The sequence below is a fragment of the Desarmillaria tabescens genome (genome assembly GCF_030435595.1).
Source record: "Desarmillaria tabescens strain CCBAS 213 chromosome Unknown EV420scaffold_24, whole genome shotgun sequence".
Classification (NCBI taxonomy): Eukaryota; Fungi; Basidiomycota; class Agaricomycetes; order Agaricales; family Physalacriaceae; genus Desarmillaria; species Desarmillaria tabescens.
The window spans coordinates 188,639-212,969 of NW_026848323.1; the positions used below are offsets into that span (position 1 = coordinate 188,639).

A 24,331-nucleotide genomic window follows, 5' to 3' on the forward strand; every position below is an offset into this window, starting at 1 on the left:
CGCTGACTAATCACCCATGCCGCCAGCGCCGCAGGCATACTAACTCTTAAGCTCTCTGATGCAACTTACATTACTGCACTATATACTACAATGTTCCGTCCAGCACAACGAAAATACCATATCTATCAATGTCCAAAATGGAACTGGAATCCACCATGATGGCCGCTACTTGCGAATCCTCCACCGCTCTGTTGGAAGAATTGTGCGAAAGGATGTTGTCCATTGGCGAAGGGGTGTCCTCCCTGCTGAGCCATAGGGTCATTGGGATCCTCACCGTTGTCGAAGCGAGCCCGCAGCTCAGGGTCTGACAACACTTCGTATGCTTCATTGACGGCAGCCATTTTGGCTTCGGAGCCACCCTTATCGGGGTGTGCCTTCAAGGCTGCTTTCCGGCTATGAAAAGAAGTATTGATTACCCTGTCGATTCTAAGAATTCGAACACTTACAATGCCTTCTTGATAGTCTTCTGGTCCGCGCTGCGATCTACATCTAAGACCTTGTAGTAATCCTTCTGCTTGCTTTGTTTCAGTAGCCGCTGGGCCTTCTGCACGCGTGAATGTATCTAGAAAGACGTCAGATGCCATACTTTCTTTTGAAGGTAAAAAAGGGTACTTACATCCCGGTCGCTTCGACCACTTGCTTCAAACGCACGCTCAAATGCTCTAACTGCTTCTTCCCATTCTTCACTTCGAAGTAGTGCCTCTCCACGTCCAACCAGCCCGTCGACGTCGTCACTGCAACCGTCCATCGTAAGTAACAGCTCGCACCATTGCTCTGCCTTCCGTGTGTTCGACTTGACGTAGGCTTTACAAAGGGACCGAACCAAGGTCTGCCTCCGGGGCGAGAACTTGGCAGGGTTGGGAAGCGGTATTGGCATATCCTTAGGCGAGGACGGTGGTGGTAGGAGCTGCTCACGAGCAGTGTTATCATTCATAGCATCATCAAATCGCTTCATCAGGTCATTGGCCTTGCCACTACCTGTTAGAAGCGTGATGATGCCGCGCCAATCTTCATTGGATAAGAGTTCGCCAAGCTTGGCTATTCCTTTATCAAGGCTTTTCGCGATCCGGTGTAGAGAAAGACACGTTTTGTTATCGGGGTCGTAATGCAGACATTGTTTAAGTGCGTTTATGCCAGCAGGTGAAGATGGTAAGAAGAAATAATCAAGCCGGAATATTCGTGTCTGGAGGGACGTTGAAGGTGGAAGGAGATGTGTCAAACGGCTGAAATGACGCGTCAGCATCTAGGCATGGGAAAGACCTGTTCAGATACCCACGTAAGGTCGCCCACGGCTCCCTCGAAATCCCCCGCAGCTAGAGAACATTCCGCCCTTGTTTGACGAAGTTCAACCGAATGACTTGCAGTTTTCAGTGCAGCACTGGCACTTTCTACACACGCATTCCAAAGATGGGCCTTTCGTTCCTGCTCGACCTTCTTGGCGATCGTCTCTCCCTCCTGGAGTTCTTTCATCAATTCTACGGCTGCAGTATCCCCTTTGTTCTTGGATATGAAGCGCTGTAGCGACTCCCTGGCTTGAGAAAAATGGCCATCTTTAACGTGTATTCGAGCCTTCATGAAATAGGCATTGTCGAATGTGTCGGATGTCAGCGAAAGGACTTTGTCAAAGTCGTCCAGCGCCGATCCGTGGCGGCTAAGAGAGAAATACGCTGTCGCTCTCTTGTAATATAACAGATAATCAGCGGGAGACTGTTCTACAATAGGTATTAGGTTTATTATTGCACACGACACGTCCAGTAACGCACCTATTGCCTCTGAATATATCTTTGCCGCTTCATTGAATTGGCCGGTGGATAACAGTGAATTTTCTCGGTTAATGAGTGGTAGGAGACCAGGAGGGTACAGACCGCCATCAGCATAGACATTAGAAAAAAAAAATGCTAGCGACGAGACCGCTAGCCAGCGCATCGTCAATGAAATGAAGGTATAACGTGGTCGCAGCAAAAGAAAGGGAAACACCGAAGTTGGTTGAATTCGAACACGTTGCCATGAGGTCATAGCCTTTGGAATGTAATAGAAACAAACTTTAATACACTGCCACTGTACCAGAATGGCAGGAGCAAGCCCTCCGCTCGCTTTCTTCATGCTTTGCCGCTGCAAACAAATGGTTTGACATCTCGACTCAATACTTCCTATCCCCCATTACTATAACCTGTCGCATTCTCTTAGTAAGTGTTAGCAATTCAGTACTCCAAGTCCAGGACAGTTGACTCTGAATGTCAACGTATACCCAGACAGCTGGTACTTTCATTTCTGGGGAGAAAGTTCGGAAATAAGCCCCTTGGCCTCGGGAGCTATCCATGTCGAAGTAGCCACGGTGCCAGAAAGTACCGTCAAGCACTGACTCTTAGATCTAACAGAATTAACCGAGTACTACTACCTCCGAGTCTACCATCATAACCAAAGCCTGTTGATCAGCCTCGGAAGTCTCTCTGAATAATGATTCATTCAGGGTCTCACTCGAACAAATTACGTTTGGTAGGCTGTGTTTTTCAAGATACACAAAACCGAACGATGTGACATTGAAACAGGGTATGCAGGACAATACGAAGCTGCCGGATACTTTTATGAAAGTCAATCAGAGAGTGCCACGCGATTCCAAGGTACCCACATCACCTTTTTGTCGTCATATAACATATCTGAACGTTTTGTCCACCCGAACTCACCTTTGTTCGCGGTACCGTGACAACGATTCAACTCAGCGGCTATCCGCTCTGCACGGTAGCAAGCAAGGATACGTATCATCCACACGTGTACCGACTGCAGACGGTTATCATTCACTGGAGCGACCGACATACCAATGAAATGAGCGCGCTCGAGCTTAAGAGGGCGCTGAGCTTTTTGCAAAAAATTGTATACAGTGGAAAGCGGAGGTCCGTTCGTCCTCAACGGATCGCAAGCGGAGTCTTCTCGCCACGGCAATTTGGAGCAAGACTTTCATGGTTCCTGGTCAACATATGTTTGTTTTTGACTGCTAGATTGTCTGATTGTTTAAACAGAATACCGGTCGTTCATTTTCGGCAATGCTCGGCCATGTTTTTCCCCTAAGTCTCCTGGACATCCCGCTGATTGGCTGCATTCAGTACTGTCGGTCTGGGGTAGTCCGGCTTTGAGTCGGCGCCGCCCTCTTTGCTTCCTGCATCGGGAGGAGCGGAAGCAAAGCACGCATAACCTGTTAGCGTGCGCGCCACTGATCTCGACGGGCCCCGGTTGGATCAGAGTGATTGGTCATAGCATTTTATTGGATTCAGCGAAGGCAAATTCCTTGGTAAGGATGTTCTACTGAGATTCGGGCAGGCAGACAGAATCTATCCATCATCCAATCATCAGGCCGATAACTGACGATCGCACGGCGGCAAATTTCCCCGAATATGGAGTTACTTGCCCCCTGCTAAGGAAAAAAAAACTAATCTAGATGGAGGTGAGAAGAAATGCAATGGTCGTTCATATTTTCTCACCCTCATTTGCCACTCCAAGGATAACATAATTGCCAATTCGACGGAATCAGAATTAAGCAGTATCGTTTGCACCACCAGATCACGGTCTATTATTACGGTTCGCCCCCGATATAATTTCGCCTGTCCGATGTCGCCGCGCAAACATGATACAATGATAGAGGCAGTCCCATTTGCCATTTGATCGACGAATGGTTCTTTTGATGCGCGCAAAGAAGTCTGAGGTTTATGCGGGGTCTGAAATTCTCATACATAAAGCCAGGAACATAGTTTTACGACTTGGATTTCTAGTTTTTCCTCTTCCACTCTGACCATGGACGCGTCGTCACCTCAGGCCTATGACCATGTGTCGTTCCAACTTTTCGCTCTCTCTCCTTCAGTGGATCCCAAGGCGAATGGACGGATGTTACCTCAGAACCAATCCTGTCCTTACTGTCCCGCCAAGTATAGCAGACCAACCCATCTGCATAGACATATCCGTTCTCGTAAGTGCCAACATCGACTCTATGTGAACCCCCTTCACTGATACACGCGAAACCATTGCCAGACACTCACAAACGCGTTCATAAGTGCACGGTGAGTCTTCAGATATACGCTTCAAAGTGTTTCGCCTAATAACCTCTCTCGTAGATGTGTGACTCCCAGTTTGTTAGGCGTGATGTATTGAACAGGCATATGAAGACGTGCGGGGGCTCGTAAGTGTTTACTGATTTGTTGCGAACCCACGAAGCTGATCATCGTTCACAATATCAGGCTCGCAGCCAATCGCTCAAAGAGAAAGGCCTGTCAGGTACGTCGATGAATTATCTATTGACCGAGATACCGATTCTCAACGATGTCGCTCTATTCAGTCCTGCGTCCAGTCTCGAGTAAAGTGCGACCGGCATCTCCAAGATCCCTGTTCAAGATGTATTACCCGCGGCAAAAAATGCATCTTCATCAGCGATACTACCGGAGGACGAGAAAACGACATCACGCACGCATTTGATAGCTCAGGAACACTGTCATCGTCATCCTCCTCCCCCCCAGCTTGCTCGCCCTTCTTTTCAGTCTCTGAAGATACGTCTAACGCGAGTTCACCATCTTCGCTTGATACGCCTCCAGATTGGGATCTGGACGACATCCTAGGGTTGCCTATATCTCAAAATGAGGAAACCAACAATGAATGCGGATGGGAAGCCTTTCTTGACAAGTTATACTCTCCCTCTTATGACTCTTCCTGTGCGATTGCACTCAGAAACGACTACTCTGATTTGGATTTTTTGTTGAACTTTGTACCAACAAGTTTCGAGTACGATAACACTGATTCCACACTCTTTCTCGGACCCCCGCCGATTGCCGATCCTACATCTGTCGACCTTGATGTTGACAAACGGAGATACCGTAAGTTTTACATTTTACAAGAACGTGCCGTAACGATTCTTATCATTTCTCCAGTTTGTCTGTTTTTCACCGACTTTTGTAAACAGTTTCCCCTTATGCATCAAGCGACATGGAACATAGAAGGAAAACCTCCTGTCCTCGTTCGCGCCATGCAAGCATGCGGGGCTCTCTTTGTCAAAACACGACAAGCTGCAGAGTTTATCGAAGAAACTTTAGATTCGCGCAATTTGCTTTTACAAGAATTTGTGAGTGTACACGGGCGTTTGAGATTTAGCTTACTGATGTCCCAAGCAAAGGCTTCATGCAGCCCGAAAGATCGGGTCTTTGTGATACTTGCGGTTGTTTTATTGCAAACTCTTGGCCTGTTTCACCAGCGGCCGGAGACACGCGTTGCAAGTAGCGTTTACCACGGGATGTTGGTGATGGTGCGCTTGTTTGGCTTTCTGAAGGCGTCATCGTCTAACCGGACACCTGCCTTTTAGATGATCCACCAGTCGGGATTGATCGCTCAGGAACGCTCTTGGGTCGTACCTAATATTGAAGATGACCTCTCCTTAGAGCAGTCGTGGATGGAATGGGCCTCGCACGAGACTGCCAAGAGGTAGGACATATTTTTCTTTCTCTACATGGTTACAATCTCAGGCTCACATAATTCGCCACAGGGCACTGCTGCTTTCATATCTTCACGACTGCTGCTACTCGATATATTTTTCAAAACAATCCTCCTTCCGTACAACTGAGTTTGATATTCATCTGCCATGCGATGAGGAATTGTGGAATGCACAGAACCCTGTCGAATGGCTCTCAGTGCTTCAAGCCGCCTCGCTATGCGGCGTAGACTCAACGATGCTGCGGGGGACCGGTTTCCAGCAGGCCCTGACGCACCTTACCGAGGCTCCACGTATACCATTCTCCATCGATGACCCATGCCCGTCCCCGCTGAATTCATTTTCCTTATCTATCCTAATCCATGTCATTTTACGGGACGTGCTTTCACGATGCGCCCCCAGCGATCGCACCCTGTACTCACTCCATAATTGGTTCCAGCTGTGGATCCAGACCCCCGTACCGGCTAGGCTGGGCCAGGAATCTCCGCTGATTCAGAATCCGCTGCCTTATTATTGGTTAGTGCAGGTCCTGCTGGTTGCTATTGACGAGGGTGGTCCGGAGTGGGTGGCGGATACGTCCCGGTCCGGAAAGAGATATCCACTCTTGAAGGAGTGGCTGGAACGCATACGGTTCTTCTTACGGCAGAGCCATGATATTCCTGTGCGTCTGTGGGGGGAGTTGATGGTTGTTCGTTCGTGCCAGGCCTTAGAGGTTGAGTTCGACGATTTGTCGAATCGGGAAGCTGGCTTAGATCAACCCAACGGTCTACTGTCCTTCTTCGCAATTCAGTGAATACTTCTATTTATCTTTCCGTTTATAGGTATCTTGACGCGGTTTACTTATTTCATTAATTAGCTTATAGCCCATTTGTACATTAACATATAAAGATAGACAGAGTGTAGACATTAACTGGTACATCCCCATCCTATAAGGCCTATTCTACTAGATGTTTCAATGGTCGTATACTACTTCGTTACGAATTCTAGATCTCTATGTTGAGCATGTTGTGGGTTTGTCGTATGGAGCCTCGAGATGGGAGATCAAAGGATCCGACGGTTCAACCAAGATGCAGCGATAAGAAATATGATGGCGCATTTCTCCATTGCTTAATATTAGCGATGTAGTCGGCTAGACCGAAAATACCGCCACTTCGACAGGATTACTTGCATGAGCAAAACTGATTATGGCCAATGGTACATGTCTTTGCCATGACGTGTGGGTTCAACACGTATTCAAGTGAAGAATCCCAGGGGCTCAAAGTACAGATCCAATGGAGATACTACGTTCAAAACTCGGAATCAGACGGTGGGATTAATTATAAGTCAAGCAATGTGGTCCCAGTCGTTGATGACAGCCGGACAGGTGTAATGTACCAATGTCATGGCCTACACCCATTCGTTGAATCGGATCCCATAAGACTCCAAATGAGGAGAAGCAATACAACATGGAAGCTATTCACTTAAACATGATCATTGACACGGTAGCGGGGAACTAATGCTTAAGGTCGACTCGGATATTCCCACCGGCTGGCATGCCGTCAGTCTCAATCAAAGTCAATTGTTGGGAACTTATAAGCACTGTCACACTCCCGGCGGTTAAGCGATAGCGGACTTTCATAATTATCAACCATAAGTACTTTACAATTTCACGGTCAGCATTCGCGTTTCCTAGTATTCGGGGTGCACCCAAAAGTGGTCACATAATTTGTCCTGGTCCTAGTTTCATAGTTTCCATTCGTCTCATTATTACAGATCATGGAGGTTTCATTGTGAGGGCATGATACGGTCACTGTCATATGTCCAGGCAGCTGGGTTCGAGAGAGTAAGCACTCGAACTGGAGTTTACCATCGGCTAAACGCCACCCGTGATTCGACACATCATGCAAATCTGTCCTAAAAGGATACTTATTCTCCTGAGATTCTAGTTCACGCTAGTGCCATTGACCACCTTCTGATGTCAACGAATGGAGAAGCATTTTGATCTTGATGGAAGTAAGGACGAAGAATGAGCGTTGTTTATCATATTGACCCTCGAAAACCGTAAAAAAACACTTAACTGCGAGCGCGCGCTTGTTTCAAAACTTGTATTACAACTTCGACATTGAAACAGGATAATAGAAGAAACCTGTGACTGAAACCTGGCATTCAACCTTGACCAGAAATTAGAAATAGCTATAGAGTTCTGAAGGCTACGGTTTCTCACCGACAGACCGACAGACTGGTGGGTCGAGGGACCGCATAATTCGAGACCCTGGCAGTCTGTTTGCCTTCGCAACTCATTAGTTCCGACCGCAGTGGTCTGCATTTTGTAGGCACCATCATTCTGACATTCGAGGTGAGTGCTTAAGCCCATAATTAAGCCCAGTATACATCGATGCGGCATTCTAAGAATCTTCCGAGATCCACAAGGCTCCTATACCTTCGCTCTGGATCTCGGGGCCGCCCGCTGTATACGCCACATTCGAGAATTTGAATAGCACTCGGGCTTGAGGGAGCGGAGTAACATACAGTTTCCTTGCTTGATTGTTCGGAGGTGTGTCGGTGCCATGGAGGAGCCTCAGAACGCCGACAGCAAATGCGCCACACATTGAACCTAGGAATCTAAGCTCAACACTCGCCTAGTACTTCTAAGCCATAGGTAGACTTGGGCTTGTACCTGACTAGAGTTTAGACAGATAACCTCACTACCTCCGCACTTTGGAGGTGGCCCGGAGCATTCGTCACAGTTGGATTTGTTTTCGTTTGTTCTATTGCCGAGTTAAACGGCCTCCCGTCAATGTATAGAAGCTGCCACAAAACTAGATCTAGGAAGAGAACCATGTCAGACATTTTTAGAACAGTTTCCTTGAGGAACACGCGGATGCGCTAGTAATTATAGACAAGTGACGAAATCGCTCAAGACTGCAAGTGAAGGACACCATGGACGGTTTCTGCCGGGAGTTGACATGTCCGGCTTTTATCGCTGCCGACATGACTTCTTTGGTAAACGCGGAGCAGAGAGCACCAGAACCAGTTCAGAGAGCTTACACACAACTGAGGAGTGTCGAGCCTGCGGGATTGAGTAATTGTATATTACTTCGGTTTGTTTGTGAATATTCTGAATGCTTACTGTTTACGATTCTTGCCAGTAGGACGCCACCAGCGGGATCCTAACGCGTGGACTTTGAGGTTTTCTAAGGTCAAGACTGCAGCTTACTAAGTTGAGTATTGAAACAAAAAAATGAGCTGGAGTCATACTATACCAGAAAAATATTCCCAAGTGGGAGACATCAAGAAATACCCTTGGAAAGTCCTAACAAAATTCGTCCTGGAGCCAGCACATAAATGATTCAATACTATTCAAGAACCAAGGCGCAAAACAGCGGCAAAATCTTGCAATATACGTCAGCCTGAGTCCAAAAACATAAGAAATTGAATATCCTTACTTCGAGAGACTACTTCGTGGGCTTCGGGAGACCATTTTCTGTTTCCATAGTAGAGCTCATCTTGACGTCAGATGGATAGATGGATAGATAATCGGTCGAAGTCCCGAAGTTGTCGCCGATAACACCCGGGTTACCGGCCCGTCTGGCCGTTTCCGGACGCCGCGTTCCTCAACGACACAGCCTCTTTCTTTCCACTCTTCAATTTCACGGCCGCCCTCAATGCTCCTTGGGCTCATGTACCGGTCACTACATCGCCGTGACTTGTCCCTGGTGACGAATTTTTTTTGGACTGTAACTTCTCAGCAGGCGGCAGCCTCCGAGCTGCTGTGCCTTTATCTTTTTGCAGGCTGTAAATTCTGGTAACCTGGGTAGCGAGAGGACGTCGAGAGATTGAAGCATTTCCTGGTAAAGGACTCAAATAAGTGTAATAGTGATTTTTAGTACCTGGTTTGACTTTGAAATTCGATGTTCTGTCTGTTAATCTGATGAGTATCCTCAGGCTGTCTTCCGAAAAGCGTCATCTATGGACGCGACGTTTCACTCGGAACAAATAATGGTCGTTTCTGTATATCCTTCCGACTCCCTCTGAGTGCGGGTAGATTCCGAACAATAGCCTACAGGTTCTCTCTTTCCTTCGAGCACATGTCTTTAGAATTTCTTCAAACAGGCTATACAAGACAGAATCAACGTATATCTCGCTGGTAAGATGAAGATCTCCTTTCAGGACTAACCACGTCTTTGTAGATCATGAGGAACGTCTTTCCTATCCGTCAACGAACTCATCAGCAAAAGGGCGAATTTTCAAGTCGAGACTGGATATGTTAACATTCGCCCATTACGCGAAGGATGAGTTATCACACGTCGCGAGGGATACAGGTACCTTGCTCTTTCCGCGAGGCGCCTGTTTCAGACAATCAGGCACATAGTCCGGCTGAAAGCTCGTTCCACCCGGTCTATCGATATAATGGAATGAATTCAGTTGAAATGGGGGCGACCACTGTTTCGCCTATGGTTGTTTATGTCTGTTGGGACCTATCTCGCAAAATATTTCTAGGCATGTTATCCTATGTTATTTGTCCTTCCCGATCGGTGCCATGGCCTCCATTGGACGCCACAATCAGAATCTGTGCCTGCATGTGGGTTGTCCACGGTGATCCTGTGGAAACGCCCTGCTTTGGATTAACAGAGAGCGAGTGTTTCTTCTCGCCATTGATCGCAGCTCCAAATCTCCCCTGTTTGCTGTGCTCGCGTTTATATTTGGACGGGTGCCTTTGCTAGCCAACTGCGAACTCTAATCTCAACGTAACGGTAAATATACAATTCCAAGGATATAATCACAAATGCGCAGTCACAGAACAGCGGACTTTTTGCTTAGCAATGCCGGAAGGAGGGCAGGCCTAGATGATTCAATATGCAGGTTGTTCCTCCCATTTTCGCCCATTCAATTCCAGCGTTTCGCCGGTAAATTGCGACGCCATCCCTGGCACCAGGCAGATTGCCGCGCGAAACAAGTTTACAGCGCGATGCATTGTCTTTGTCTTTACCTTGTCAGTGTCCGCACCGAAAAGGCAGGAGTCACCAGTCTTTGTTTCTCGCAGTATTGTCCACGACATGCTATCGTGCATGGTTCAAGCTCGCTGCTCGTGGTCCTCAAATTGACAACTATACAATGTCCTCCTTCTTTCCTAACAACCGCCACCAACGACACTGATATCCTTGAGCCTCACCTCTGTTCTTGATAATTCAAAGATGTCGACGTTGAATATCACCGAACATGTAACCGAGATGCAGCTCCAAGGAGAGCCGCAGGTGGCACTGCCGAACCCCCGCTCCTTGCTCTCGATTTCTCGTCAGCCTCAAAGCCTTTCCATGACGAGTGTTACGGGACATTTCACAGACATGCGCCTCTCTAAAGAGCCGTCATCAGTGCAACAAGCACCTCGATCCCTACTTTCTATCTCTTGGATGCCTCAAAACCTTTCGATGACTAGCGTTATGGGCCATTTTGACGACATGCGACTATTGGACAAGGCACCCATCGCACCCCTTCAATGCGAAGACACCGGGTTATCCAGTTCTGAGGTTCAAAAGAAATCTCCAACGCAACTTGTCCTTCGATGTAGCAAGGCGGGGTATCAGTGTGATTGGCACTTCTTTTACCGATATGGGACACCTTGGTCTGTTCTCTCACGCATTATCTGGGGGCACCACCATTTCTGTCCCATGCCACCGTATGTGTCCGCAATAATTATGCTGTCAGTTCTTGTTAACACCTCCGTTGTAGTCCTGATTCGCAGCCCCATCCATCAACCACTTACTCTCCCAGAAAGACCCGTTTTATGGCCAAGTCACGAACATCTGACACCCAGAAAAAGGTGCGCGCAGCCAAGTCTAGCAAGAAGGAGTTGAAAGAAGGACCTGTCGAAGATCCCGTACAAACCCTCCCGCGTCTTCGGCCTCTGTCTGTTTGTCCAATATTTCCAGAATATGAACTCCCCGGCAACCAGGAAATAGACGAGAATATGGATCCCCAGGAAGAAGAACGAAAAGCTAAGGAATACGAGGCTCTATTCCGGCCTCATTGTGGTGGCCCGCCGTATATTCTGGATGTAGGCGTGTACGGTTCGCATCGCTCGTTGTGGGACCGTGAATTAATACCTTATACAGATACCGAGGACTGTTTTGAGGCTTCTCATCAAAGCACGAGTACCGATCCGAAGCTACTGATACAGGAATTCCCGTTGAGGCCAGCGATTTGGTAAAAGGTAGCACTACATCAGACGTACTTGATTTGGACTTCATTATTCTATCATGGTATCTATCCAAGGCCCCTTGCACGGGATCCTTTTTTACGTCTAAAACCCGCACTTGTTCTTGGCGGTTTCCTATCAGTACGGTTGAAGTTATTCCTTGCGGATTTTACTGTGTCTTCTTGGCAATCATCCCTGAAGCTCCAGGGAAAAGTAAAGTTTCGGCATCTTCCACGTATTTCTAAAGCGCTACCATACCGACGCGGACACCATCAAGGGAGACTCAGGTTGTTTTTAGTGACCGAGAACGGCTGTCGCAGAAGCCGCTAATGGGCATGTTTCTGTCGTTGCAGGGCCCGACCGACCTCTCACACAGGTGGAATTTGCAGCGGTGGGCACGTTTTCTATTTATTTGTATAGAATGCTTTTATCTGCGCCCGTCATTGTCTATTGGTATGGTGTTTTTCACCTAGAGGCTATACATCCCGAGTCGGACGAATCTACGAGCCCTCTCTCACTAGTTAGATACTGCGGCTAGTTGTAGCCTGAAAATCTTCATGGTAACACAAATATCATCGGGAACGTCTCTACTCCCCCTCCCGTTTCACGCAAACATAGAAAAAGACCTGGAGAACACATTCATTCGAGAACATTTTCGTACATCATTGAACGCCAAACGTGTTTTGGGTTACCTGGGGTATTCGCGGAGACCACGTTCCCGCGACGGCTCCCGTGAGTGATTTGCGAGGGTAGTCCAGACCGCCTTAGGAATAGACATTTAGAAAGAGATTTTGATGAATCCTGTGGTTTTGACATCGTCTCGTCTGATTTTCCATCGTATGTAGTCAGGTGGGAACCACAAACAGGAAAATATGTAAATGTCTTAGCCACCTAGAACACAGAAACAAGACGGTGCATCGAAGAATCGGGCGCGCCCAAAGCAAAAGAGTTGCATCATACCAAAGATGGGATAAGAATACGTATTCTGCGTGCATCTCAAACTTCAACGCGTGTGTATAGTACGTGCCATGGGCAAACCCAGGTGCAACAAAAAGGTCTCCTTCGATCACAGGATTATCAACGCCATGACTAGAAGATAAAAAGTTAACTGACCATCTGAATGGGAAACCGAACCACAGCTTACATGACCCGAGCATACCGACTCACGATTTCATGGCTTTCCCAACGCTCCAAATATTCAGAACGATGCTGACAAGACCACCGGAAGATACCATCGTATAGCAAGTCTTTCTCCTGTCGTCTTGATTGGCCTTCGTAGTGATAGGTCTGAATGGTCATTGATCTAGATGAAAGCAGTGTTCAAAAAAGCCTGTTCACGGAACGATGCGATGATGCTCACACATTGACACCATGTCAGTAAAGCGCGTCCCATAAATACCCAGCATGGATTCTCAACCTGCAAATTTTGCAGTGCACATATGTACAGGAATGCGCCCTTGAAAGGGTCCATTTCTTCTATGGTAGTGATGGAAAGGTCGCGTGACACCATGGCTACCAAAGAGGAAGCTATAGCGGACCTTTCAGAGTCAAAGGTGATATTGCTGTTGCTTCTACACTCGTATAGCTTGCCGACATCCTGAAAGCTGAGGTAGCAAAAATTGGCATAGCACGAGCAGTGATGCCGCCAGAGATCTGCATAGGCCCCACTGCAATTGCAACATAGCGTCAACCCGTGAAAATTTGATAAGATCTCGAGAGATCAACGTGTTGAAGATCTAAAGTTCTAATCAATACCCTCGGCATAGCAGATGAAAAGACAACATACAGCAAATAGGATATCTAATGGCAACGTTGGTAAGAGACTCAAGTCACGTTGTTTCTTTTTCTTCGGCTTTATCTTTCCTTTGACTAGAACCTTCTTTGAAGGTTGTTTCAGTCGCTCTTGCCGTCCTTGAGCTTCTTCGCATTCATTTTGCTGGACGATGATTGGACTCTGGCACACATTGTTGGACACAACTTCCGTACGACTGGTCACTTACCTTGCCCAGGGTCTTCCAATTCGTTTCCACAGTCATGTTCCTCAGAAGTTCCCCTTGCCATTCTCCCCCCGCTCGTACTCGGCTTAATGGGTCGTGCTTCAGTCTTAACACTTTCATCTCTATCAGAGGACAACCTCAACAAAGAAGAACACAAAACACACCGTGAGTACGTCCTTCAAGTTTGCTTTCACTACCGTTATCCTCGTCCTCGCCGGAACTTGCTTCAGCGAGGCTCTTCCATTTCAAAGGCACCTTTATTTTTGCGTTAGCCCCGCCATATCAAATGTAAAAAGCAGAGGAAATGCGGCAAGAAAGGAAAAAGGTGACCCTCGCGTACCTTTGTTATGTCCTCGGTCGTTATCCTCGTCTTCGGGTTCAGCAAGGCTCTTCCGTTTGGAAGAAAAGGCCGTTCGTGCAGAGCGCCTTGGCTGCATCCTGAAAGAAGAGAAACCGTCGAGATGATGGTAGTCGAGAAGTAAGCGCGAATAGGGGTAGGTCGCGATTATGAATCATTTGTAATCAGAGTTGTGTATCTATATGGGTCCCGACTTCTTGTCGTTTATCACTCCGTTGTCAGGGTACGAAGCTCTGTGGACCTTGGCCTTCGAGTTTCATTGGTGTCCATGATGCGACACCTCGCCCCCGTGTCGGAAAAGAACTGCTCGGAAAAATCACAGATAAAGGCCAAAACTGCCTTTGGGCCCTCAACTTCATCGGGCCTGAAGTCTTTCTGGTGGAAGAAATCACAGACATCCTATGCTCTTGGAGTATTTTAGTACATTCATCACGATCATTACACAGCTATCCCAGCTCTGCCCATATCATACTCTCCTCACACTTAACGGAACCTTCGCGCCCTCTTCGCCGGCGACTTTCGGTCTGGGCAAGATACTCCCCGTATACTTACCGATGACAGGATCACTTCCACCAGGGAATTCGAAAGAAAAATTCCGAACGATGACAAAGAGCACAGCCTACAGAACCAGTTTCTCAGAAAGAATGTACTCCGTCTCGAGAAGGTGGCTCACTTTGAATTCAGTCAAGGCAAATGTCTTTCCAAGACACGTCCTTGGGCCATCTAGGAATGTCAAGAGGTGTCGATGACCTTGTATCTCCTTCGCTCTCGGCGCACTGTCCTCCAGCCATCTCTCTGGTTTGAACTCCTTCGCGTCGGGACCCCAGAACTCCTCCGATCTATTCAGCGCCCGAATTGGGGCGGAGACAACTGTCCCTTTGGCGACGAAAAGGCTGTTAATTGTCGTGCCAGACTTGGTCACCACGGGTGTAGCGAGAGGAAGGACATTGTCTTCAGTTGCCTACGTAAGGGAGTAAGGTAGGGGCACTCAACCGGTGGAGGATGGGATACGCACCACCCTCATAGATTCAAATACCGGGGGGTGCATACGTAGGGTTTCTTGTACGACAGCGTCAAGGTATGGAAGGCTCGAGTTGAGCTGCTCCCACGTTGGATCAGTGTTGCCGAATTGCACTAGCTCTGCGCGGAGCTTGTTTTGGATATCGGTTTTTTTGCACATTTCAATGAGGGCCCACTACGGATTCATCAATTCAACTAGCTGATGGGTGGTCAATAGGAGCTTACGTACCGTCAGACTAACTGAATGACGGTGCGTCAGTAACCAATAAGTAGGATTCTATATACGATCTAAACTCACTACTCGTCGTTTCATAGCCTGAGTTCGGAAATGCTCAGCTTCAGAACCAAGGAATATGTGTGTGATGCTTACCCGCGTGTAACAACATATTCTAGAGTTAGAGGCCATGAGCAAGAAAGGTAAGAGAAAGCTGAGCATATGAAGTACCATCTGCCACACAGGCCATCATTAGCAAAAGGCCATACGTGCAAGATTCAAATTGACACGATACCTGTGGTACGATCTCTTCCCGGGACATGTGAATGTAGGCACCATCTGTCTCGGACTTGACTGCGTAAACGGGATCAGCTTCCCATTGGAACTAGCGACGATCACTTACGTAGGAGACTTATTACTGATTTGTCCTCATCGTTCCCAGGTTCGTTGGCTTTGGCCAAGAGTTGGTCGGCGATGTCGGAGAGCACGCGGTTCATAGCAGATAGTGCTCCTTTCTTCTTGGAAGGCAAGCGAAGAATGGCAGGAAACATGGTACTCGCAATGATCATGAAGGCGAAAAAGGTGGCACCACTACTCAAGTCCAAGTCGTCGAAAATTTGCGGTTTCCCGTCGATAGCACCAAAGTCATGAGAGAATCCTGCGATACCAATGCTATCCATTCTAGACAGGCAATTTGATTAGCCACGTAACATGCGCAGTTGGATAATAGCCTCACGAGATGCGGTTCGTCCTAGGAGATGGCTATCAGTCAGTTATTATCAAGCACACCGATAACATACCATTTTTGCACGTCGATTATGGATGTCCCGTCGCTTGCCTCAAGAATGGCATCCCAAGCAGAGGACGTCTAGATGAAAATTGGGAAAATATTCGATAAAACCAAGTAATTGTTGGGTACCTTGTGAGCCGAATCATAGAAAACATGCGTTAGATCTCGTATGGCTGCGTTACTGAATGCCGGTGTGAGAAATTTGCGTTGTCTGTAGGTCTTTTGGTCAGCATACCGTCGTACGACGTGATAAGGAAGGACGCTCGCCTTTGATGAAGTTCCCCCTCCGCCCATAATAAATTCTTCCCAAACTGCGAGCCAAGACAGCATCAGAAATCTTATCCTACCTCCCAGGAGCAAAAAACTAACGAGAGTCTCAATGAACATGCGACCGATGGGCGTCCTGATGTACCCAAAGCCCATCTTTCCATAGAAGCTCACCAGAGCCTTCGGGTCGTAAAGAACCAGTCTTTGCTCTCCGAGAAATCCAGAGAAACTGTAGACAGAACCGTATTCTGATGCCCATTGCTCATACAAGAGACCCGGGTCATCCGCATTGCGAAGGATGCGAATGAGACCAAAAAGCCCGCCTTGATTCGGAGGACCTCGTAGTTTAGTGGTGACGCTGTTCTTGCGATTTGTCGAGATCTTGTAAATAACAAAGACGGCCAAAAGAAACAGGCAGATATCTGTAGTCGATAATTTGTAGGTCAGTACCATGTTGCAGTGAGAGGTAACACTGAGAGTAAGTCGTAGGAGAACAAACCATCATCGCGTCCGACGTTTACGGTTAAGTAGTAGGCGGCCCAACCACTCCTGCTTCTTTGGGACGGACTTCTATCATCCGGCAAGCTTTCGGCATGCGGTCAAAGGCCGCGTGAAGAATTCGAATTAGGATATTTCTTCGGATTCTCAATATTGTCAATGTCTCCTGAGTGTTTCCACCGTTTACCAGGCTTCACATTGGAGGAGAGATATCCAAACATAAGCACCGTTATTACGAGTCCGCAGAAATATCAATATGTTTTGTTCATCGTTTATTTAAATACAAGTCTGTACGGTAAATATGACTTGAGATTTTATGTAATGAATTGGTGAATTACAAAAGCTGATTCCGCACACCTCATCTATCTACAAGAAGTTACTTACAGGGTTTCTACAAAATAATGAGAATCGATCGAACTTTTTTTCGGCTGCCCAATATAGTAATTTGTAGTTACCGGTTTTCTTTCAACAGCGGCTCGACACCAGGAGCAATGATAATGATAGAATAAACAGTTTAGTATTGATTCCTGAAGCAGTACGCAATGTTTTGGTGTCATCAAGTCACGCAATGGAGCCTGCAGTGGTGAAGAAAATAACACTGATTCGAGATTTGGTGTAACAGATTAACGGATTCATGAGGATCACAAACCAAGGGCTGGGCGGCGATATCAGAGACTTTGATGGATAATTCGGGGGAGTATAGCTCAGTTGGACGTCAGGAAGATATAATTCGCAGTGCTTATGCATTTGGTGGAATCCAAGATGGGGAATTACTATATTGGGCAGCGAAAAAAATTTTCAACCGATTCTCATTATTTTGTAGAAACCCTGTAACTCCGAGCCTCCGAGGCCCAGGTTCAGTACACTAAGCAACAGCAGGCGCTTCAGTATTGAAACACTCATTGACATTTTCATTCTTTATGTGAAGCCTAACAGAACTTAAGTGCTGCAAACGGCGCCCAATACAACGGAAATCTTGGGAATTTTAAAATTCGAGTCTCAAACGTTTCGAAGTTCGCGTGCCTGCAGAGCGCTGCCGAAGACTTGCCGGGTGATAGAAGCCCGTCCCAAAGAGCAGGAATGGTTGCAACTTACGGGCCATCAATACTGCCAACAAAGGTGCGATGTTTCGCCGGCCCGTGATCATCTCAACAGAATCAGTACTAATTAGAGTAGTATTTTCGGGTTAAATTGCTTGCTGAGATTTGGTCCAGCTTCGGCAAGAAAATGCGGTCAATGCCGAAAAATGCCGAACTCCATGTTTGGATTGTTTGAGGATAAATGTGCATTTTGGGAAGCTCGAATTTATCTTTTGCGCAGAAATACATCTAGCCGGGGACGTCGACGAAGGCATGCATCTTCTGCTTCGTGATGCTCGTTTCTCCTCCCCTCGACGGCCCTGTAGGCAATGGCGCCGCTGTAGGTGCCGTCGGGCCAATCATGAAGACGCCCTACGACCCTAACGGTGCCCTGGATGACATTCCAGGTATCGCTCACACCCTGGGCCTTTTTCTCGCGTCGCAGATGGTGGAATCGGAGGAATACTGTGTCAAGAGCGGCCTTAATAGGTGCGTATGCTGCTGTATGCTTTCCTACTTACACACTGCTGACGACATCCAAGGAACGTATGTATATCTGTATCGGATACGGCTTTATCTAATGCATCAAGACAGTGACGACCTACGACGACGATGTCATTGTGGCGGCAATTGGGCACGCAAGGCATGCTACGGTGGTGGCTTCGAAATAGCGCAAGGGTTATCGTTCACCTCGAAGCTCGCCGGCTACGTCGTCCCTCCCCTTCATACGACTGGCATCAGCCTCGTCCACAGGAGGCCTTGAGACTGTCGTTCGATATGGTCTGCGTCCAAGTGGGTGTTGTATTCTGTCGTTGGCGGAGAACTTCCAAGAGGTATTTGTGTTCAATGTCAACGATTAATTACTCGATGCCGCAAATAATCACGAAACTGAAAATCATTATTTATTTAAATAATTACGGCCCACCTGGATCCAACGTGAAAATTTTCAAAACATAGGGGCTAATTCGGGCGCAAGCTTCATCCGCTACTACGACCACCAGGTAGCTGAAAGTAGCTGACGTTACTATTTACTTCTCAAATCGTGCGTTTTGCTACAATTTTTTCTGAATATATCCTTACCTTCAACTTGCAGGCAGCCATAATCATGGCCCAAAATTTACCCCTAGAACTCATCGAGCACATCGCCGACGAATGTCTTCCAGATATAGAAGCCCTTCGTTCATCTTCACTCATATCTAAATTATGGACCATCCCGGCTCAAAAACGTCTTTTCTCCTGCGTTTCGATTTTTCCAGAGCTCGTTCGAGCTGTTCCCTCCATCATTGACTCTCCCAGCTCGGAAGACTACTCAGGATACCCATTACCCCAGTATATCCTGCATGGTAGCATAGAGAAGCTCAAGAAACACCTGGAAGATGCGCCGCATCTCGCAGATTTCGTACATGAACTTCACCTCGGAATGCCCAAGATGCCGCCCTTCGAGTTATTCTATACTAGGGAGAAGAAGGTACCCGACGGTGCGTTTACTGGTGCGAATGAGATCATCAGTCGATTCAGAAATCTGGGGAGCATATCACTATCGTTTGCCGAGGATTACGACTGGGCGAAGCTGGCGTTCATGCATCAGTCCCTATGCCATGCCGTGGGCTATTCAATGCTGCGTTATCTCAAGATAGGTCCCGTAACGTTTGCGACACAATCTCAGTTCAATAACCTCCTTGACAACTGTGTCTCTCTGGAGGTGTTGATCATTGACTACGTCAAAATCAACGACGCTACAGATAGCGAGACTGGTCAGAAAACTGTAGAAAAAGCGAGGCCAAGCTTGAAAGAGCTCACCGTGCATACCGACCCGCAATCATTGAGTCAGATCATTGAAACGTTCATTTCACCCTCTTCTCCTGTCGACCTATCTTCTTTGCTTCGTCTTTCGCTCTGGTGTAAATTGCCTAAGACACGGGAGTACCACCTCATCGGGCCAATTCGTTCACTACTTCAAAAAACGCGAGGTCTGCAACATCTACAGCTCTTCACGCATCTCATCGGTATGTCTTTGCTATTCCGATGCAGCTTTTGCCAGAATGACTTGTTTTAACCCATCAGTCCCACTCTATGAATACATAAATCCCGCGAATTTGCAAACATTCTACATCTGCGATCAGTTCGGTCGACAGTCTACCATGCTCAATTGGCTCCTGGAGAGCTTTGAAGCCAGGAGTGATTCAGAATTTGGGTTGGCACTGACCGAGCTGTCTATTGATATCTTCAGGGCCAGATCCCTCTCTTCCGTTGAGCTTTCTGCCCTTGGTAATGCTTGGGCTCATTTAGGTGCAATCATAGAACAACGTGCCCACCAACTCTGCAGGGTGACGGTCCGCGGTAAACCGCGTAATGGCTCCCTCTCTATGCAGCCCAAGCTACTCCGATCCGAAGATCTGAGAGATGCGCTAGGTATGCACGCGAGAGAGGATGTGGAAGTGCGGTTCGTTCAATACAAGACACGAGATGATGTACTGTATTCCGGTAAGGGTATTATTTTATGATTACGAGCGTTAAGGTCTGATTAGTACGATATCAGGTTCTCACTGTGAAGACTTTTATGAGCGTGAACGGAAGCCGACACTTGATGATTGGCTGGATAATTGGGAAGTCAAAGACGATACTGAGAAAGAGGGCTGAGAGGAATTCCAGTTCAATGCGCCAACCCACTTGTTCGTCGCTGCTGAGCAACTGATCAATGGTCGTTCTAGGCGCGGTCTGCTTCTTGCAAATAGAATACTGCAGAACTATCTTTACGAGAGTTTTTAGGCCTACAAAAGGTCAACACGAGTCATCGTGGTTCCTTCCTTTAGACCTTCTTTCCTCATATTCCCATTACAATCTCATCAGTGGTCCAAAACTACACCCTGTTGGCTCAAATGTCTTTGTAGAATGCTCTTACGATCGTCCAAGGGACCAGAGAATGGGCGACCGAAGAGATGTAATCGGTGTAACGAACAAGAGCGCCCACAACACTCGCGGGGCCCTAATTCGAGGACGCATAGCAATGCCTGGTCAAAGACTATAGACAATAGATCGTCCGCCTAAAAAAAATAACATGACACAAGGAACTGAATACTTATACCAGAGTGGGAGTCTATCGGCAAACGCTGCTGTAAGAATTTCGGACATTATCTTAAGTCCATGTACTTTGGGAAACCTTCAGAGAAAGGCTTCAAGGGACTGGGTCTCCGAAAATCAACGGCCAAGAGGGTGACTGTTTCCGCTTGGAATATGTTGTCGGGAAAGATGGGGGGATTTCGGGGCCGAAAGATATCGATAGCCCTTGCAAAGAAGGCAGCGATAAGTGCGTAAGCAACTGGGCGGTACTTCCATGACCATGGGGATCCGATGCTTCACCTATGTCGATGTAGACGACATTTTTTAAAGTGACTGATGCTTAGGGCGATTTGTATATATGCTGAGGAAAACCATCTTCTCAAGATTGGACATGAGTGCGAGTGAGCTGACCTGGTCGATATTACTCGTCTCTCTATCGCTGAATTCTGTGATTCTGTGATAGGGAATGTCGTACAACCTCGAATCTCGGGCGTTCAATCTCAACGTAGTCAGGCAGGGCGCGATGGAAAAGGCGTCAAGAGTCGAGAAGTTGACTTCTTCGGGAGGGTCGATGTATATGTCTAAGGATACGAGCCTGTCGAATGAGCTCTCTGAGCTGGAGAGTGATTCGAATGTAGAGAAAGGTAGCTCCAAATGAGCTTTCGTCCATCTGGGCGCCGTGGATACCAGCATCAACCACACTGGATCCCTTGAGAGATCATCGTCGCCTCAGGCTGTTACACGTAAATCACAACTGCACGATCTGTCAAGAGCGAGCCATAATTTCGATGCTCGTTCTTGCAAGTGCTGATTGTGGGAATTCTAGGGCATGAAAGAAAGGTATATGTCGGGCCAGGACCGCGGTGAGGCCAAAGCTGAAATCGTCCTCTCTTTCTCACTCTCTAGGTATTCCAAGAGAGCCCTATCTGCCGCAATATTTTTCTGCGGCAGTTGAGCATGATCTCCGCCTTTAGAAAGTATCTCCTGAAGACTCGGCTTCTCGAAGTCGTAGAGACCGACGTTGGAGCGCAATAGTTCCTCGACTCTTTTTGAAAGACCACCATACAAATAATTAGATAGGAAATCATGGAAAGAAGGATCGAATTGGGATTTATCAACGGGGATAAGCATCCTGAGAGATGGAGATAAGTTGCACCATTCCCTATTCCATGTACCTACGTCTTACGTTTGTCCTTTTTATATCAAAATTCTTGGGGAGATGTTAAACTTCTTTTCTGTACACTGAGTAAGATCAGAGTAAGAGCAGGTCAGTGGCGACAATGGCCCCGGGTTACAATTTCGGTGCACGCCGAAGGCAGCGTTCGACCCCTTGAGCACGCACAATTGTCAATTCATTTCTTTCCATTAAATAATACCCCGCATTCAGAAGATTTTTCTGGCACCGAGAGACGTACGCAGTACTATGCAAATGAATTCATTTCCCGGTGCATGGATATGGCGCCACCTATAATGACGCCACACAAAGACATGCTAATGACTACACAAATTCCTGATATCTAGTAGGGACGTATCGAGAGAACCTATGTACGTTTTCGTATATGAGTAGATCGTGCAAAGCTAGTGATGTAATACAATTGCGGGTGCATCGAAAAGAAAAGATCATAGCACGTAGAAGAATGAAATGGCCCGGAAAGCGTCTAGGAAAGGCGGCCTTCTGCCGAGAGTTGCGACTTTCGCAACCTGGACCAACGTACAACCGCGACCCTAGAAGCTATTGCGCCTCTCACGGTGGTGCCGCTTCTTGGTGTCCGGAGCAGGCGAGTTGGGTCGACTCGAAGCCTTCCTCGCACCACCTGTGATCTTGTCCAAGAATCGAGAAAGGGCACTCCTTTTGGGAGTCAAAGCATAGCTTGCTGGGGGACTCGGAGTCTTTGGAGAAGTTCGTAGTGGGGGTGGCAGAGGTGGTGCCGGCGCGTATTGGTGTTGTTTACGAGATGCAGACTAAGGAAGCGGATCAGTTATTACGGGTCCATCACAGAAAGGAACAGTACGCACTCGCTGAGGAGGAACAGCGTGTCCTTGGGCATACACTATAGGAACGACAGGTCTGGAGTAACTCTGATTCGGAATGTACTGTGCTGCCGAAACGAAAGGCGGGGTAAAGGGTAGGGGAGGTGGCATCTCTGCTACGTAGTGAGCAGGGTAATTCGGCAGTCTGTACTGCGAGTGGTAATAGTGAGTGGCGTAAGGGTAGTTAGCGGGTTTGATTGGGACGCCGGGCGTCCTCGACTTGGAACGATGTCTCGACGACGTCTTCCTGTTCCGATGCTTGCTACGGCTCCGCGGGATGTCGCCAGCGACGGATCCAGCGTCGGTGGGCACACTGGTGAATGGGTTGGTTAACTGGCTTTCGTTGGTCCTGTTCACCCATCGCCGTACACCCTGCAGCTTGGCATGGTAGGCTTGTACAGCCTCTAGGGAGTAGTCGTATTCAGTCATCGCAGCGAGATAGTGATGGTCCGGAACCAGATAAGTTATCGACAAGAAGAAGAGTCAGAGACGCAGTTATATAGCTGTGCGTTAATATGCCACCGAGCACGTGTAGGAAACGTTGTGGCTGTCGATCATCGTCATCTTAATTCCGTCTTTTGCATCATCGATGCTCAGACGCCCACTGATGCATGATGGCCGGCGTGGGCGTACCTGGCGCTTGAACCGTCGTCACAAGACAACAGAATCTTGCGAAAACTAACAGAAGACAGAATCATGAGTCGAGGAGTGGTCAAACAAAGGTCGAAGCGTCAAACCTTCGACCGTCCTCATTCCACGTGCAATGGAACATATCAAGGATACCACCGCACTTCCGGCCATCGTCCTCGGATCTTTGAGCGGGCATTAAAGAAGGCGATGTAGGCTTATGGTTAAAATAACGGAAGTCAATGTGGATTCTCATTACAGCGGCCTTCAAGTTGGACCTTCACTTCATTCAGCAGTCTATGAGTGCAGGGTGCCGAGACATCCATCACGACCTATACGACGTTGTATCAGATAGAGCAAAGTAGATAGATACTGCAAGAACATTTAATTACCTTGTCTCGGCGAGCTCGTGTGGAGAACATCAGTGTGAACATTGAACTGTGGTACATATTGAGAACCTGCGATATAGAGGATGGTTATGAGCATCGTTAGGTGAGGAGAAACGGTCTGACCACGAACTACGCTGCATACGAAACTGAGTCAGCAGCTGACCGGACCGTCCAACACGTCGAAATTTTGATGACACCCACTTCTTGCATACAAACGAATGTACCTCTTGACATTCTTCAAGTTTCATGTGACTGAGTCTAGCTGATGGAAATGCGTCTGGAACGCAAGGGGGCAATCCGAGAGCTGAAACTACAGTCGACCGAACTCAACGGCAGGAACCAGCAGAAGCCGTGTCTGTTTG

General features: G+C 47.6%; 8 protein-coding genes across 8 annotated transcripts; 4 read left to right on the top strand and 4 right to left on the bottom strand.

Moving 5' to 3' along the window:
• Positions 1–40: 40 nt before the first annotated feature.
• Positions 41–1,973, bottom strand: EV420DRAFT_1335975 (uncharacterized protein). The gene is made up of 5 exons (XM_060468870.1): positions 1,764–1,973; positions 1,277–1,712; positions 617–1,223; positions 447–562; positions 41–393 (listed from the first exon to the last, which is right to left on the bottom strand). The coding sequence occupies exons 1-5, from the start codon at positions 1,924–1,926 to the stop codon at positions 126–128; spliced, it is 1,590 nt and encodes a 529-aa protein (XP_060329147.1). The 5' UTR covers positions 1,927–1,973; the 3' UTR covers positions 41–125.
• A 1,600-nt stretch (positions 1,974–3,573) lies between these two features.
• EV420DRAFT_554524 (fungal-specific transcription factor domain-containing protein) lies at positions 3,574–6,357 on the top strand. Its single transcript, XM_060482548.1, has 9 exons — positions 3,574–3,958; positions 4,021–4,049; positions 4,104–4,168; positions 4,227–4,263; positions 4,325–4,856; positions 4,911–5,101; positions 5,153–5,281; positions 5,339–5,457; positions 5,519–6,357. The coding sequence occupies exons 1-9, from the start codon at positions 3,787–3,789 to the stop codon at positions 6,255–6,257; spliced, it is 2,013 nt and encodes a 670-aa protein (XP_060329148.1). The 5' UTR covers positions 3,574–3,786; the 3' UTR covers positions 6,258–6,357.
• A 4,281-nt stretch (positions 6,358–10,638) lies between these two features.
• EV420DRAFT_1481101 (uncharacterized protein) lies at positions 10,639–11,651 on the top strand (the record flags this gene model as incomplete). The annotated part of the gene is made up of 3 exons (XM_060469737.1): positions 10,639–11,120; positions 11,174–11,511; positions 11,557–11,651. The coding sequence occupies 3 exons, from the start codon at positions 10,639–10,641 to the stop codon at positions 11,649–11,651; spliced, it is 915 nt and encodes a 304-aa protein (XP_060329149.1).
• A 1,423-nt stretch (positions 11,652–13,074) lies between these two features.
• On the bottom strand, positions 13,075–13,831 carry EV420DRAFT_554628 (uncharacterized protein). Its single transcript, XM_060482549.1, has 4 exons — positions 13,801–13,831; positions 13,640–13,742; positions 13,426–13,575; positions 13,075–13,375 (listed from the first exon to the last, which is right to left on the bottom strand). The coding sequence occupies exons 2-4, from the start codon at positions 13,673–13,675 to the stop codon at positions 13,211–13,213; spliced, it is 351 nt and encodes a 116-aa protein (XP_060329150.1). The 5' UTR covers positions 13,676–13,742; positions 13,801–13,831; the 3' UTR covers positions 13,075–13,210.
• A 543-nt stretch (positions 13,832–14,374) lies between these two features.
• On the bottom strand, positions 14,375–16,819 carry EV420DRAFT_554636 (cytochrome P450). The gene is made up of 14 exons (XM_060482550.1): positions 16,388–16,819; positions 16,286–16,329; positions 16,148–16,229; positions 16,029–16,096; positions 15,965–15,979; positions 15,632–15,909; positions 15,524–15,582; positions 15,460–15,462; positions 15,385–15,403; positions 15,313–15,330; positions 15,244–15,254; positions 15,010–15,189; positions 14,668–14,955; positions 14,375–14,613 (listed from the first exon to the last, which is right to left on the bottom strand). Exons 1-14 carry the CDS (start codon positions 16,736–16,738, stop codon positions 14,461–14,463), a joined length of 1,569 nt encoding a protein of 522 aa, XP_060329151.1. The 5' UTR covers positions 16,739–16,819; the 3' UTR covers positions 14,375–14,460.
• Positions 16,820–18,154: 1,335 nt separating this feature from the next.
• Positions 18,155–18,459, top strand: EV420DRAFT_1644425 (uncharacterized protein; the record flags this gene model as incomplete). The annotated part of the gene is made up of 2 exons (XM_060477645.1): positions 18,155–18,351; positions 18,405–18,459. The coding sequence occupies 2 exons, from the start codon at positions 18,155–18,157 to the stop codon at positions 18,457–18,459; spliced, it is 252 nt and encodes an 83-aa protein (XP_060329152.1).
• Positions 18,460–18,771: 312 nt separating this feature from the next.
• EV420DRAFT_554703 (uncharacterized protein) lies at positions 18,772–20,404 on the top strand. The gene is made up of 5 exons (XM_060482551.1): positions 18,772–18,904; positions 18,956–19,868; positions 19,927–20,111; positions 20,164–20,346; positions 20,402–20,404. The coding sequence occupies exons 2-4, from the start codon at positions 18,968–18,970 to the stop codon at positions 20,191–20,193; spliced, it is 1,116 nt and encodes a 371-aa protein (XP_060329153.1). The 5' UTR covers positions 18,772–18,904; positions 18,956–18,967; the 3' UTR covers positions 20,194–20,346; positions 20,402–20,404.
• Positions 20,405–22,647: 2,243 nt separating this feature from the next.
• EV420DRAFT_1644427 (uncharacterized protein) lies at positions 22,648–23,382 on the bottom strand (the record flags this gene model as incomplete). Its single annotated transcript, XM_060477646.1, has 2 exons — positions 22,648–22,884; positions 22,939–23,382. The coding sequence occupies 2 exons, from the start codon at positions 23,380–23,382 to the stop codon at positions 22,648–22,650; spliced, it is 681 nt and encodes a 226-aa protein (XP_060329154.1).
• Positions 23,383–24,331: the final 949 nt, after the last annotated feature.

What these genes read in the sequence shown, in the direction of transcription:
- EV420DRAFT_554524 (XM_060482548.1), top strand. Translation starts at nt 3,787, where the DNA reads ATGGACGCGTCGTCACCTCAGGCCTATGACCATGTGTCGTTCCAACTT. An exon ending in ATTTGCTTTTACAAGAATTT is followed by an intron (nt 5,102 to 5,152) that starts GTGAGTGTACAC and finishes TCCCAAGCAAAG; the next exon opens with GCTTCATGCAGCCCGAAAGA. An exon ending in ACCACGGGATGTTGGTGATG is followed by an intron (nt 5,282 to 5,338) that starts GTGCGCTTGTTT and finishes CCTGCCTTTTAG; the next exon opens with ATGATCCACCAGTCGGGATT.
- EV420DRAFT_554628 (XM_060482549.1), bottom strand. Translation starts at nt 13,675, where the DNA reads ATGACTGTGGAAACGAATTGGAAGACCCTGGGCAAG. An exon ending in ATTGGAAGACCCTGGGCAAG is followed by an intron (nt 13,576 to 13,639) that starts GTAAGTGACCAG and finishes ATCATCGTCCAG; the next exon opens with CAAAATGAATGCGAAGAAGC. An exon ending in CATTAGATATCCTATTTGCT is followed by an intron (nt 13,376 to 13,425) that starts GTATGTTGTCTT and finishes TTAGAACTTTAG; the next exon opens with ATCTTCAACACGTTGATCTC.
- EV420DRAFT_1335975 (XM_060468870.1), bottom strand. Translation starts at nt 1,926, where the DNA reads ATGCGCTGGCTAGCGGTCTCGTCGCTAGCATTTTTTTTTTCTAATGTC. An exon ending in GATATATTCAGAGGCAATAG is followed by an intron (nt 1,713 to 1,763) that starts GTGCGTTACTGG and finishes TACCTATTGTAG; the next exon opens with AACAGTCTCCCGCTGATTAT. An exon ending in AAGACTATCAAGAAGGCATT is followed by an intron (nt 394 to 446) that starts GTAAGTGTTCGA and finishes TTCTTTTCATAG; the next exon opens with CCGGAAAGCAGCCTTGAAGG.
- EV420DRAFT_554636 (XM_060482550.1), bottom strand. Translation starts at nt 16,738, where the DNA reads ATGGTACTGACCTACAAATTATCGACTACAGATATCTGCCTGTTTCTT. An exon ending in GAGGGGGAACTTCATCAAAG is followed by an intron (nt 16,230 to 16,285) that starts GCGAGCGTCCTT and finishes AAAGACCTACAG; the next exon opens with ACAACGCAAATTTCTCACAC. An exon ending in TATTTGAATCTATGAGGGTG is followed by an intron (nt 14,956 to 15,009) that starts GTGCGTATCCCA and finishes TCCCTTACGTAG; the next exon opens with GCAACTGAAGACAATGTCCT.
- EV420DRAFT_554703 (XM_060482551.1), top strand. Translation starts at nt 18,968, where the DNA reads ATGGCCCAAAATTTACCCCTAGAACTCATCGAGCACATCGCCGACGAA. An exon ending in GCTCTTCACGCATCTCATCG is followed by an intron (nt 19,869 to 19,926) that starts GTATGTCTTTGC and finishes TTAACCCATCAG; the next exon opens with TCCCACTCTATGAATACATA. An exon ending in GGGCCAGATCCCTCTCTTCC is followed by an intron (nt 20,112 to 20,163) that starts GTTGAGCTTTCT and finishes GTGCAATCATAG; the next exon opens with AACAACGTGCCCACCAACTC.